The following is a 12,618-nucleotide window of genomic DNA, read 5'->3' as shown; positions in this document are numbered from 1 at the left end:
AGATGCTACCAATTTTAATATTTTAAGAGGTATTACCGAGAATAATTCACGTAGCAAATGAAGAACATAACGTTTGGAATGAAAGTAAATCAATTTACCATTATGTGACACTTGGATCTAATAAAGCAAATGGACATAAGTGATACACAAAAGCCTGGACAAATGGAGACATTTATTTCTCTACTTTGAAAAAATAAGCATAAGCCATTTGTAAAACATATGGTCTCTAAAATGGACATTCAAGGTATGTACTGAAACCACCATTGAATCCAAAAAGTGATGATAGCAGCAATTTGTAATTCTCTGCAAGACTTATACATAATCATTTACTGCAACTAAAGTAGGAATTAATATCGACTAGATTATTAAAGACCATATAAGAACTTCAACGATTAGAACATATGATTTTTGAAATACATAGGCAATCTTTTAACAAATAGATGCTCTCATAATAAAGAGGTCTGTAAATGATCTGTAAGTGATCTGTAAATTTGTAAATATTCGTAGAATTACTTAATTTTTAAATTATTAATTTTTGTAAGTCTCGTGTACTAAAATTACTGAAATACTGGAGAAAGTTCATATAAATTGTATAAATATAAACCTTTCCAGTGAATCTATTTAAGGTGCATCAATCTATTATACACAACAGGGATTACAAATGGCTCTGCGTCCAAAACGCGATTCCTATTTACATCATTCGAATCAGGCCAGGTCCCATTGTTTATGGTTCGTAAGGTATTCTCGGAGATGGTATTGTGCTCGAAACGACGCGAGTTAATGATCGTCGTCGACCTAAATACCATGCGTCGATACCCTATAATCCACGGTAACACGCGTTCGAAACGCGACAGAACCGATTCCTGAAATAAATCGTCTAAACAGATAATTCAAAACTGCGCTCAACTAATTCAGCCGCGGGATCGTTACCGACAGATCTCTAGCGAGCGTTCTAGAGTCCACCTGTTGCCTCTTTCCTGACTCGATCGACGCCCGTAATTATAGAGTAGCAATGGGTATAACCGGAGGTATATTGCACGCAACATTTTAACTCAGTTACTATTACCAAATCCTACAATTTAATTGGATATAAAATATTAGGAAATTTAGTTGGATGGAAATATTACGGTTATTTCGCCCTAATGCGAGGAGAGCTTAGATGGTAACAAAAATTCAACAGGTGCAAAGTTATTATAATATGGCGATTTATTGTAAAAGTGACTTCTCAGTTCTTATACATAAATCAGAATTTAAAACAGAATTCAAAATTTGTATGTATCGCTTCGTTTCTTTTATTTTCATTTTTACACAGCGTCGATTTAAATAAATAAGAAACAACGCAATTTATTTTCAGTTTATACTTCAATTTGCAACCACGAGTTGACGTTATAAGTACACCAAATATGTACTCATCAGTGTCAAAAACAAATACTTTAACAACGACGAACATATCGAGAATGTCGATCATGTGGAACATCGATTATGTATTATCGACTGAAGTGGCGAATGTTCCCTAAGCTACCGGAATGACTCTGTTTACAAACGTTAAACTCATGATTGAGAAGTCAAGAACTTTCGACCTGCGATAGTTAAGGGAATTCAGTCGAACGAGAGAGTGAAACCACGGGTATATTTAGAAAATTGGGGCAGTGTGCTCATCCGACGACTCTAAGATCATTACGGACCTTTTTACACGAAATACAGAAAGCACGGAGGCTCTTCCTAACCTAACATTCCATGCATATGCTCGCGAATTGATTCGCGGTCGTTTAACGAACAGAACGTTCCATTGATTTATCTACGTTGCAAATTAATCGTGACGGCGTTCATTAACATTGTTGCATAACTGAAGTGATATCTACGAACTCGAATTAATGCCCGCCCAGCCTTTCGAATAGCAGCCAAGAAAAATCTTAATGACTTCATTCAGCATGACATACATCACGCGGTTGACAACATCTAAAATCGCTTCGATTCTCCGAATAATTTTCTGAAACTCACTTGGAAGCTATTAAACTTAGAGGCGCCGACAGTGACGAATTTGTTGAAGTGCGTTCACTTGAAACTTGAAGCCCCATAACTGGGTTATATACCATTTAAAACTTTACTTCCTGACGGATAATAAGCATCTAACTGGATAGGATAAACGCTCCGCGAAGAGTTCAAAGGGTAAAGGATGAATATGCAAAAATTATTTTCAGGCGTTTCGAAATGAACACGAAGTACGTGTTAATCGAAATGGTTCGTTAGACAGGAAATAAATGATCTGTACATTTGTTTCTAGGACTGCAGGCAGGAGGTTAGGAGGCTAAGTTTTGCCGCTAGGAGTAAAAATATCCGGTTAGTAACAGTCTAACTATTGTTTCTCAATAATTCTACGTGACTTTAATTACTTTATATATATCTGAAAATCTGTATGGACGATGTGTAAAATTTGAATTGTTTAATATGTAAACAAGAATGAAAGATAAAGATTCGTGGATTTTATTCTGTACTATACATCTTTGAAAACTACGTGTCCTAGATCTCAACTTATTTTATAATCTTTGGAATATAGCAACAATTATATTTCGGTAGCAGTTTCTTACTACAGTACAACTATTTCAAGGCTAAGTCAAGTTGACAGGTTTTCGACATGAACCATATTTTCTGCAAAGTGATTTATATAATTATGAATCCTTTGAATTATCAATGACGTAAAAATTCAGTGTACAGCTTTTGGTGAACGATTTTCAATTGAATTTAATGATTAAATTTAATAACTCAGGGAAAAAAAAGATTAAAAATAACGAATAGTTTGCAACGTCGAGCAACTAAAAGTCCCTAGTCTGTTGTTACCAACCGAAATACACGAAATTCCACGCGAAAGACGATTCGTAATAAATTATCTTCCAAATCATTCTCGATTCGTTGATTTACTTGGCTATTGAAAGATAAAGCTTTTCAAGGTTCAAAAAATCATATCGTGTCCCGAAAAAAATCTCTCTCGACGATTAGAATATCGTTCCTTTTCCTCTTCAGCACTTTTGTAAACATAGTGAATGCACAGTAACAGTCGGTAGGTCGCCTCGAATCGTGGCCGCATATCCGTCGAAACATGCCGACACGAATTAGTAACGCGGATACGAGAAAGTTTCGACACGATAGTTGGTGTTGTACAAGCCGTCTAGAGAGCTTTCTGAACTTTCTTTCAAATAGAAGAGTAGTCGAAGGGGCAAAAAGTCGCAATGGTGGGAAAAAGAGAGAAAGTGCCAGTTATTCTGGTCCAAGCTCTTCTGATGCGCTTTTCTCGATGGCGGCTGGAATTCTCCGCCAGACGGAGCCACGTGCCCGCCGTCGGTAGGAGTGGGAACAAGGTGATGAAGAGGACGCAGCAGAGAAGGGGCCAATCTCAAATTACTTGGTGAGCTCCCGGCTAGGCCGAACGAACATCTTTGCCCACCATTGCCCGGCGACCTTTTATAGACACTCGACGGGAGTGGGAGAGGGGCCGGGAGGTCGAGGAAATTTGGTGAAAACTGGAAGTTTCAGTTGGCAAAGGATCCACCAGTTTTAAGCCGTTTTCTGCTTAAACGACTCTTCGTGACTTCTGATCGGAGGGTGGTGAAAGGGGGAAGATGATTTATGGATGAAAGTGAAAGGTCGAATTCGAGGATTTGGAAGCGAAAGGAGAGGTCCGGCTGTCTCTTGTTGCTGTTTCATGTGAAGGAAAATGGATTATAAGATATAAATACGGGAGGAATTTGAGACGGTGGTGGGGAAAACGCTAGTAGAATGGGAAGCTCCTGTTTCAGACGGCCGTCTAGTAGAATAGGTAAACGATCGAGTCCGACGATTTAGATACAACGAAATTACATTGACGCACGCCTTTTGCAGGACTATTGCTCATGGCGTTAATAATTTTTATTATTATACATACTATAATTCTAGACAATGTTAACAATAAAATAATAAAATAAAAAAGTAGGGAACACTCTCCACTTTCTCCTAAATTACTATTCTACAATTTTTTAATCATACATACATGATTTTCTCCCATAATCCTGTCTCATCGATTTCTCTATTTACAGAATTTGGCAGGAACTTTAAAACGCACAAATGAATCAATGCACGATCATCCGAATACCTTTAATGTTACTCCAATACACCGATTAACATGTACAAATTTAAACAAAAACTCATTCACTACCAATATAGAAAATAACATGTGCTGAAGCAAATTGGAAGTAAAAATAAATTCCGTCATTAATCTCGTGCATTAGTCAAACGTCCACGAGATTATTCCCACAATATTACTCATGAACAAACGTCCAAATCGACTTGAACAACATGCCATGGAACACGATTAACATACCGATGATCCTCGCTTATCGTCGTCAAGAAATACTCGCGTTACCGAAACGGTAAGATACGCCGTTAAAGATAGTCGGTATCTTACTTAAATGGAATTTGAATCAAATTTGAGGAATCAACTACCACGTAGACCGCGATACCAGCGTCGATGGAAACGCGCCCGGCATTCTCGTTAGGCACCGTCGCAACGTCAACAACGACCCGGTGAGTGTAAATAGCGAAAAGCTGAACGTTTTATCACAGCTGCACGAGATGGGCGAGAATTCTCGACAGGTTTCGAAGATCCGCGTCGCAAACGGCAGATTTTCGTCAAAAGCTCTTCGCTCACCTGTTGACCCATCGGTCAACCTCTTTCCATCACCTATTACGAGTTATTTATAAGGCAATTCGCTTCTGATAAGATCAGAGGGCGAGTGAAATTCTATAACGCGCTTGCAACGCGGTGAGTGGTCGCGCAAAAATAGTCGCGGATGATTCGACTATTCTAAAATGATTTTTGGCGTCGATATTACGCTATATCCGTGACGTAGTACTATTGTTGCACTTTCTTACGCCCACGTTTGTTATAGATTCGAACATGTCAACGACACTACTCATCGATGGCCGATCCACGAGCGAAACCGATGACCCTGCAGCTTTTCAAGTACGGCATATCTAAATCGGTATACGAAGTGAGGCGCGGTTGCAGAGGTCGAACGTTAGGCGAATAATTCCACGAAGTGAGAGGCGTGGGACGATAGTAGACGATTCTGGTTCTATTTGCCGAGGGCTAGGATAATTTCGTGCGTGAATCGATCTTCGATCGAGGCTCGTACACCTGTTGAGTACCGGAGTTTATTGTACTCCAAGAAGACGCTTGGCAAAAATTTTATTTTCATCTCTTTGAAATTTTGTTACGTTTGCTTGTCGAATGAATTCCGAGTAGATTTTTGTGCTGGAGGAGAAATGGGTGTCTCGCTCCTCGAGTTAATTTTTCCTTCTAGAGAAAAGTAGAAAGTATATTATATTTGAGATAAGTCATGTTATATTTCAAGTTACTGGTTTTCTTAAGGAGAAAAGGAAAATCATATTACGTTAAACTTGCTTTCTTCGATATTTATTACTTTCGTTGGATAAATCAATTTCTGCGAAGGAAAGATATGCTGCTCTCTAATTTCACAGTATTATTTTTAGTGTCGGTTTATCATACTAGACAAATACGTAAGGAATGTATGTATAATAAATACCGGAAGTTTTGATGAATCGCCAGATGTAACGAGATATCGATCTCTTAATATTTGGAACAATGTGAGGCGCAATAGACTATAGCTTTACAAAATGCGACGTATCTGGTTAAACCATACGCAGATTACGTCTGAAAATAAAACAACAAGCAGGTTTCAACTTTGCATAAACGAAGTTGCTGGCTCCGTCTCAACATCACAGCCACGATGAATACTTCTGTACTCTTTTTTGAATCCCGAAATATTTTCTTCTTTATAAATGTGGCTTTTTACAAAACAAGGCAGTAACACGAGATTTCTGGATGACATTCTCGGTACGTTGTACGTATGAAACTAACGACGCACGTTAAATCAAATTCTTGACATACATGAATGTATATGGAGTAGCGTGTACGAAATTGATATTTATGGAATGACGATTCGTTTTTCTTATGTCATAGCGCCATATTCTAAATAATACACGTAATATTCCCTAAATTGCATCTTGAACCCCTCGTCGACGAAAACATTGCGAATAATAATACATTATAGCTATAAATACACCGCACCAACTCTTACAACGCACGATACATGGTTACATACTGTCTCAATGAAATCTCAATGACCACTATACTCGATCTACATCCACTAGTATCCATCCCTGAAAAAACTACCCTTCAGTTCTTCCACCCCGAATGAACATTGCAACTAAATCTGCAAACTAAGGTACAACTTACTTCTAATAAAGGAAATGTCACAAAAATCTACAAAGATATCTAAAATACTAAAGAGAAGCGGAAAGAAAAGAAAAGAAAAATGGGAAGAAACGGGAGAAAAATGGAATTGAAGACGGAATGGCCGGTTCCCTAAGGAGGAGGCAGTTTGGCAGGCAAGCTCGGAAACGTGGGCGTTCGAGTAACGGTGGTGGTCGACGGCTGGTGGTTCCCCTCGATGGACGACGAGGACGAGGAACGACCACGATGACGAGTCGCCGTGGCGTGTTCCTGGTGGGGGTCGGCGATCTACCACGCCTGCGCGGAACCGTCATTTTGACGAAGCCATGGAGCCGCCGGCGCGCCATACGAACGACGACGGGTCGCGCACTACCAGTAGGGCGCTGGTCGGCTCCGAAACCCCGAAGAAGAAGAAGAAGAACAGAATAAGGAAGAAGACGAAGAGGAAGAAGCCGAAGAAGAAGCGGTGAGGTGGAAGAAAAGTGGTAGAAAATTACATTACGACGATTCTGTTTGAAACAATAAACGACTGAACGTAGCACCAGACATCGAGGCGAGAAGCTGTTTTAGACGAGACAGAGCCCGAGGAAGAAACGAATCTCTCGGTTACAAACGAGGAACAAAGCTTACTTCGTGAAAGTCGCGAGTGATCTAAGCGGACAGGATGTCTTCAGCGGTCGCTAAAGCTTCCAAATACACGTACCGCTCCACCGGCGGTGGTACTGCCGATGTCAGCATCGAATACAGCGCCGACCTGAGCGCTCTCACCAGACTGGAGGTAGGTTTTGGACAAACAAATAGCTTTTCTGAAAAACACCGTGGAAGATATCTAGGTACATAACGCTGCTTCTTTTTTAACGTTTCTTTTTCTCGTAAATAATTGACTTTTATTTACATATTATTCTTCGGATATTACTCTAAGACTTGTCTTTCCTGAATCGTATATTTTGTTACGACAATGACACAGGAAAAGGAAGCAGTGTATCGATAAATCCCAATTCCTTAGAAATGGGTGAGTCACCCCTTATTATAGAACTATTGTCTACAACTAGTTACTAAGAATAGAAAGGGAACAGGAGGCACGTCTGAATCATCTAACGTTTATATCGAATAAAGTTCACTCTCGATCCATATGACAGTTATAATTCATTGAAGACAATACCAAGAATGTCTTGGAAGATACCATGCTCTGTAGGCAAAGTCTAAGATATTCCGTTAGGTTTAAATCGTTCTTTCTGAAGAGTCCAAGGTTTTAGCAAACCTAGGACGTTCGTCGAAGTCTACCCGATGATGCAACGTGAAGAGATCGGGACAGGGGAGTCAGAAGAGGTGTGAAACAGCGAGGTACTCCGAAGTAGTTCGAGATAGCATGAACAACGAGAAGGAAGAAAGAGCAAGATAAGTCGCAGGGAGGAAGTGATCGCTGGTGAAAAGGTGAAACGTCGAGCAGTGACCGATTTCGGGGACAGTGAGACGCGAGAAAGTTCAGTGACCATAAGGGATATTAGTGCCAACCCTGACGAGGAACGAAAGTGTCTTAGACGGTTCTCTGGCTATCGAATTGCTCGTGTACGAAAATAGTCGTAAATATCGGTCCTAAATGACGATCGTGCCACGCAGCAGTGACATCTTCGAACGATCCACAAAGCGTTCCCGTCGAAAACGAACTCGATCAACGTCGTTCATCTGGATCTTCCTCTGGGATCGTCTTGGACGACGTTAATTATCCCAGTCTCGTGGATCGAACGAAAAAACGAACGAAGAAGGATGAAGTGTCGAAGAGCCAGGGAGTTTGCACTCGTCTGTAGACTCAAGTAAGATTGTTCGTATTTTTCTCCATCTTTTCTCTTTGGATTCGAGAACGTTTGCCGTTGCTATAGTTAAGGAAAGACGAGTGCACGTTCCTTGGTTCCTTGGTTGAAAACGACCCCGTCGGGTCAGCCCGTTTCAGAGGCTGTCCGTCTTTCTGAAATACCTTCCGAGCGTCGGCCTGTTGGGTATTTTCGTCGGCCGATTACGTAAAGCACCGACCCTCTGTAACGTGGCTCGCGATACGCTCTAATCCTTTCTTGCCTCTCGTTTCAGGACAAAATCCGCCTGCTGCAGGATGACCTGGAGTCTGAAAGAGAGCTGCGTCAGAGGGTGAGTTTTCTTTTCAACGATCCTTTAGCGATAATTCTCCTTTGTAGTCAATTATTCTTTCGAGGAGATCGCGTCGAAAGAGCGGATATCGATCGATCGTTCGATCCTGAATTTTTCTTTTAACCAAACGTGTGGTTTCCTGAATGTTGTTAATGTTATACTTTCCACACTTCCTTCTTCTTAGTAAATGCAATAGTAATATACTATTTCTAATTTTTCTTTCGATAATGGAGATCAAATCCTAGCATGCAAAAGTAGTTTACTCTTTGCATCGGATTTTATACTATCCGTTTATCCTAGATGGTTATTTACCATCTAACTATTCGATAGAGGTACGATAATCTCGCTTATCATCGTGATCGAGGCATCGAAGAAATCCGAGCTAGACACGCGTCGATGTCTCACAGACAAAAATACCGAGACGGCCAGAGATAAACGTCAATTTCGAGACTTTATGTAATCCGGGTATTGTGAATTTTGAAACTGATACAAAAAAAGCGGGCTGGCCTGCTCTCCACCATAGAGTGGGGAGCAGTAGGTCGAAATGTCCAGCTCTCGAGTCGCGGCTATTTTTGGGGATGCGCGCCTCTTCAGCGTACGAACTCGCATTCCTCTCTCGTGTTCGGTCAACATGTATCTACGTCTACCTGTTTTAAAAGGAAAAAAATCCAACAGGATCCGAAACTTTTCTCGGAAAATCTATTTCATTCGAAAATGATATCGGGTGCGTGAAATTTCTTCGAATCTCGATACTTTAATCTTCGATTAATCGTCGACCAACGTGTTATTATAGGACGCGTGATGGACGAAATATAATTTTCGATTTTATCGTGAATAGGAATTTTTTCGTGGCACAAACGTGAATTTTGAAGGTTCCAGAGTTAATCCGAGTGGAAACTTTTGATTCATTCAGGGATACAGTTTAGGATTCTAGAGACAATGGAGATCAGTGTTTAAATGGGGCGTTAAATTTAAGGAGAATTCCTCCGGTTTCATTGTTCGGTCAAGCTTCGAGGAAATCAAATTCATACGTAACGTTGCTCGTGATACGTGACTTGAACCGGTGCCAGGGACATTTTCCGTGCTTCGAAACCGCAAAAACTCGCGAATTATGATCGTATTTAACGTATATCGTTCGATGAAATATCTGTTTAATTATCCTTGCGAAGATTTAACAGCCCTCGCTGCTTAGATCATGTTTCTCATTATATAATATTGCGAAGTCTTGTTGCATCTATCATAGTTATCGTTTAAATTGGATTTTTCATATTCGAGTATCCATTCGCGGATCAAGTTGTCCTGCGAGCTTGGATTTGAAATTATTTGTTGAATTTTTTAATTAGTTTCGAATAAAATTGTCACATTACTGTGTCAAAATTTAGAATTAGGCTCTTCGTTTTCCTGTTACTTTTTAACACACCATGTGTTCTAGAATTATTAATAAATTCTTTACCGTATATAATATAATGATAAAAATAATTATTAAATCTCACTATTTTGTATAATTGCAAGTTCCGTTTTTATGAAAAAAAATTACTTCTTTGATTGGCAATCTTTTCATTGGCGGAAAAAGTATTGGAAAATTACCGATTGTTTACCATTAGAGTACAGATTTCTTGTTTTCAAAATTAATTTTTCTCCAAGTTACCAGGAGATCGCTTTTTTATCAACAATAGGTAAACTCGGTGAGAAACATGGCGATCGTCGATGGTTTCCGGAGACCGGACAGTTATGGCGATGTCGCGCGTCTCTCTTTTCTCGATAAACGCCTCGTTTGTAATATGAATAAAGCTCCCGATATAGAGCCGGTCCGTACGGAATTAGATCGTTCTATTCGCGGTCCAAAGAAACCTGACGTCAAGCTTGCACCGAGCTGTTCGCGTCGTTCCTCGAGGCCTCTTTCCAAAACAATGCCGCACGTCTCGATTACACTCGACGTGTATCAACACGAACGCCATCTACATGAATTCCTAACCTGCAGAGAGGAATACGTAAAACGGGATTAGGAATGATTCGTATTCTGCATACCGGTGATACGTTTCGTAAATGCCTATGGGATGTTTCACGAGACTTCTTTCGCTTTTTATCAACGAAGTGAGATGATTGGTTTCTGGTGCTTCTTGAAGTGAAAATAGACGTGTTTGATGTTTGCATTTAAGGTAGACGAATTGTAAGTGAAATGTAAGGTTAAATGTAGAGTTGTTTTTGAAGATTAGAGGAATTATGAAATTGAAAAAGCTAAAAGCTTCTTTTCCATATATTTATATAGTTCTGATAATTTTCAATGTTCATGACAACATTAATGAATGATAAGTGTATTCTTTAAATATTAACATGAATTCCTGTTTCATTAACTTTCAGCTACATACGTATATATATATTTATACCTTTGAACATTTTCGTTTGAAAAGCTAAATTCAAGTTTTTATTTTTTATTAGAAAGAGATTGCGTGAATTAAAAAATTTGACTTCTAAAATACTAGAAACTATCGAGATTTCTGTAATATTAATTTACGTATTAATATTTTTCTTAGCTAATGCGCTCTAACCTCTCTTGGTAATTTTACAGATCGAACGCGAGCGCGCTGATTTGAGCGTGCAAGTCATTCAGCTGTCCGAACGTCTCGAAGAGGCGGAAGGTGGCGCCGAATCTCAAGTAAGTCTCGAAATCAATAGAAATGAAGTACTGCGAGTTTTTCAATTTAATACATCGATTTTCGTATAAGTCGTACGCCTACAGATTTCGTTAAAAAATTTTAATTAAACCCTGCAGTTCGAGATCAACAAAAAGAGGGACACGGAACTGGCTAAGCTGCGTAAACTACTCGAAGATGTTCATCTCGAGAGCGAGGAGACCGCGCACCTTCTGCGTAAGAAGCACCAGGAAGTCGTTGTCGATTTCCAAGATCAGATCGACCAACTTTCGAAAGCACGAGCCAGGTTAGTAGATTAATCGAATTTCTGCGATTTTGTCGGTCTATATCGATGTAGACTTCTATTTTCTTACATTCGAAGGAAACAGGTTTCTAGAATTTTTAATTACACTCTACATTCTTTACATTTATTCTTTGATATATTATTAGGTATTTCCTCTCAAATTACCAGGAGTAGTAAAACAATGATTTCAGTATGTTCTGCACACAACTCAAGACTCTTACATCATCATTTACTCAATAATCTTCAGCATGTTCAATCTATTTTCAGTACAACTATCGCACCGAGCGCAAACATTACCAGATACTATACTAATACTTCTGAAACAATCCAAAGTTATCCAAAAATATACTTCTCCGTTTATTTCTAGTAACTCGTTCCCAACGACTCAAATTTCATCATCTCCGCATAAGAACTCTCTTATTCTATAATATCTACACCCAAAAATGTCAGACTAACATTTCATTTCTCAATTAATATTCTACAGAAACCATTCAAACTTCAATACAATCAAGAGACCAAATACTCGACGCCAAGTCAAATTCAGTACAATTCAAGTATACGTTTCATACCAACTCTGCATGCATATTACACTGATGCGACTCGTCAACCAAGCTCACTCCAAGGGATATCAAACTCGAGCAACAGAAGCGAAACGCGATAACATTACTTTCGTGGGTATCTAAACATCGGGTCCCGATAGGGAGTAGGGAACGCCGGAATCGGAACATCAATAAACCGTGGTTAATTATATGCACCTGTGAAAATAAAATCGCGGTCTCGCGATCTCGCTCTTTGAGGTCAAAGCGTGCGAGCGCCATACATAGTGTCAATAAACAGTTCGCCGGAAGTTCGAAGATTCGTCGAAACCCAGTTTCGTTTCTCGTGTAGTCTCGGCGATAAAAGAGAGCGAGAAACGAAAAAGAGGGAGAGAAAAAGCGCGAGAGAAAAAACGAAATAGAAAACAAGGATGAATCACGGTGCCTCGTTAATTATAGCAAGCATCGCGCGGAACGAAAGCGTATTCGAAAATTGCGGGAATTATGCTCGACGATACTGGCCCCAGGCCAAACAACGAACCTACTCACACCTGAAATACGCGTAGACTCGTTCTCCCGGCACTTCTAAACATAACCAGCGTCCTTTTCGACGTCCCGGTGCCGTCGCGCGCGATACTGCTCGTTACAAGGACGCCTGCGTTTCGAAAATTTACCGAGCTGTCATTCGCACGTCTATTATCTCCGGGATCTTCC

General features: G+C 39.8%; 1 protein-coding gene and 1 long non-coding RNA gene across 4 annotated transcripts in view; both read left to right on the top strand.

The window, feature by feature from the left end:
• Nucleotides 1-3,531: 3,531 nt before the first annotated feature.
• LOC108549899 (uncharacterized) lies at nt 3,532-5,159 on the top strand. 2 transcript variants are annotated; one of them, XR_001890378.1, is made up of 3 exons: nt 3,532-3,814; nt 4,071-4,557; nt 4,923-5,159. It is a non-coding gene; the product is annotated as an uncharacterized LOC108549899 (long non-coding RNA). The 2 variants fall into 2 exon arrangements; XR_001890377.1 differs by having other exon boundaries at nt 4,071-4,795.
• A 1,460-nt stretch (nt 5,160-6,619) lies between these two features.
• Nucleotides 6,620-12,618, top strand: part of LOC108549900 (paramyosin, long form) — a 25,169-nt gene continuing 19,170 nt past the window's right edge. Inside the window, exons 1-5 of one of the 2 annotated variants that reach the window (XM_017903468.1) lie at nt 6,620-6,755; nt 6,829-7,067; nt 8,375-8,431; nt 11,001-11,087; nt 11,205-11,371. In XM_017903468.1, coding sequence (XP_017758957.1) covers nt 6,954-7,067; nt 8,375-8,431; nt 11,001-11,087; nt 11,205-11,371 — 425 coding nt within the window. In that variant the 5' untranslated portion in view covers nt 6,620-6,755; nt 6,829-6,953. Of the gene's footprint in view, nt 7,068-8,374; nt 8,432-11,000; nt 11,088-11,204; nt 11,372-12,618 lie in introns of both variants that reach the window. The other variant, XM_017903467.1, reaches the window with a different exon arrangement.

This window comes from Eufriesea mexicana, unplaced genomic scaffold (assembly GCF_001483705.2).
Source record: "Eufriesea mexicana isolate 0111107269 unplaced genomic scaffold, ASM148370v2 scaffold2351, whole genome shotgun sequence".
NCBI lineage: Eukaryota > Metazoa > Arthropoda > Insecta > Hymenoptera > Apidae > Eufriesea > Eufriesea mexicana.
This window is presented reverse-complemented; position numbering and strand designations above follow the sequence as displayed.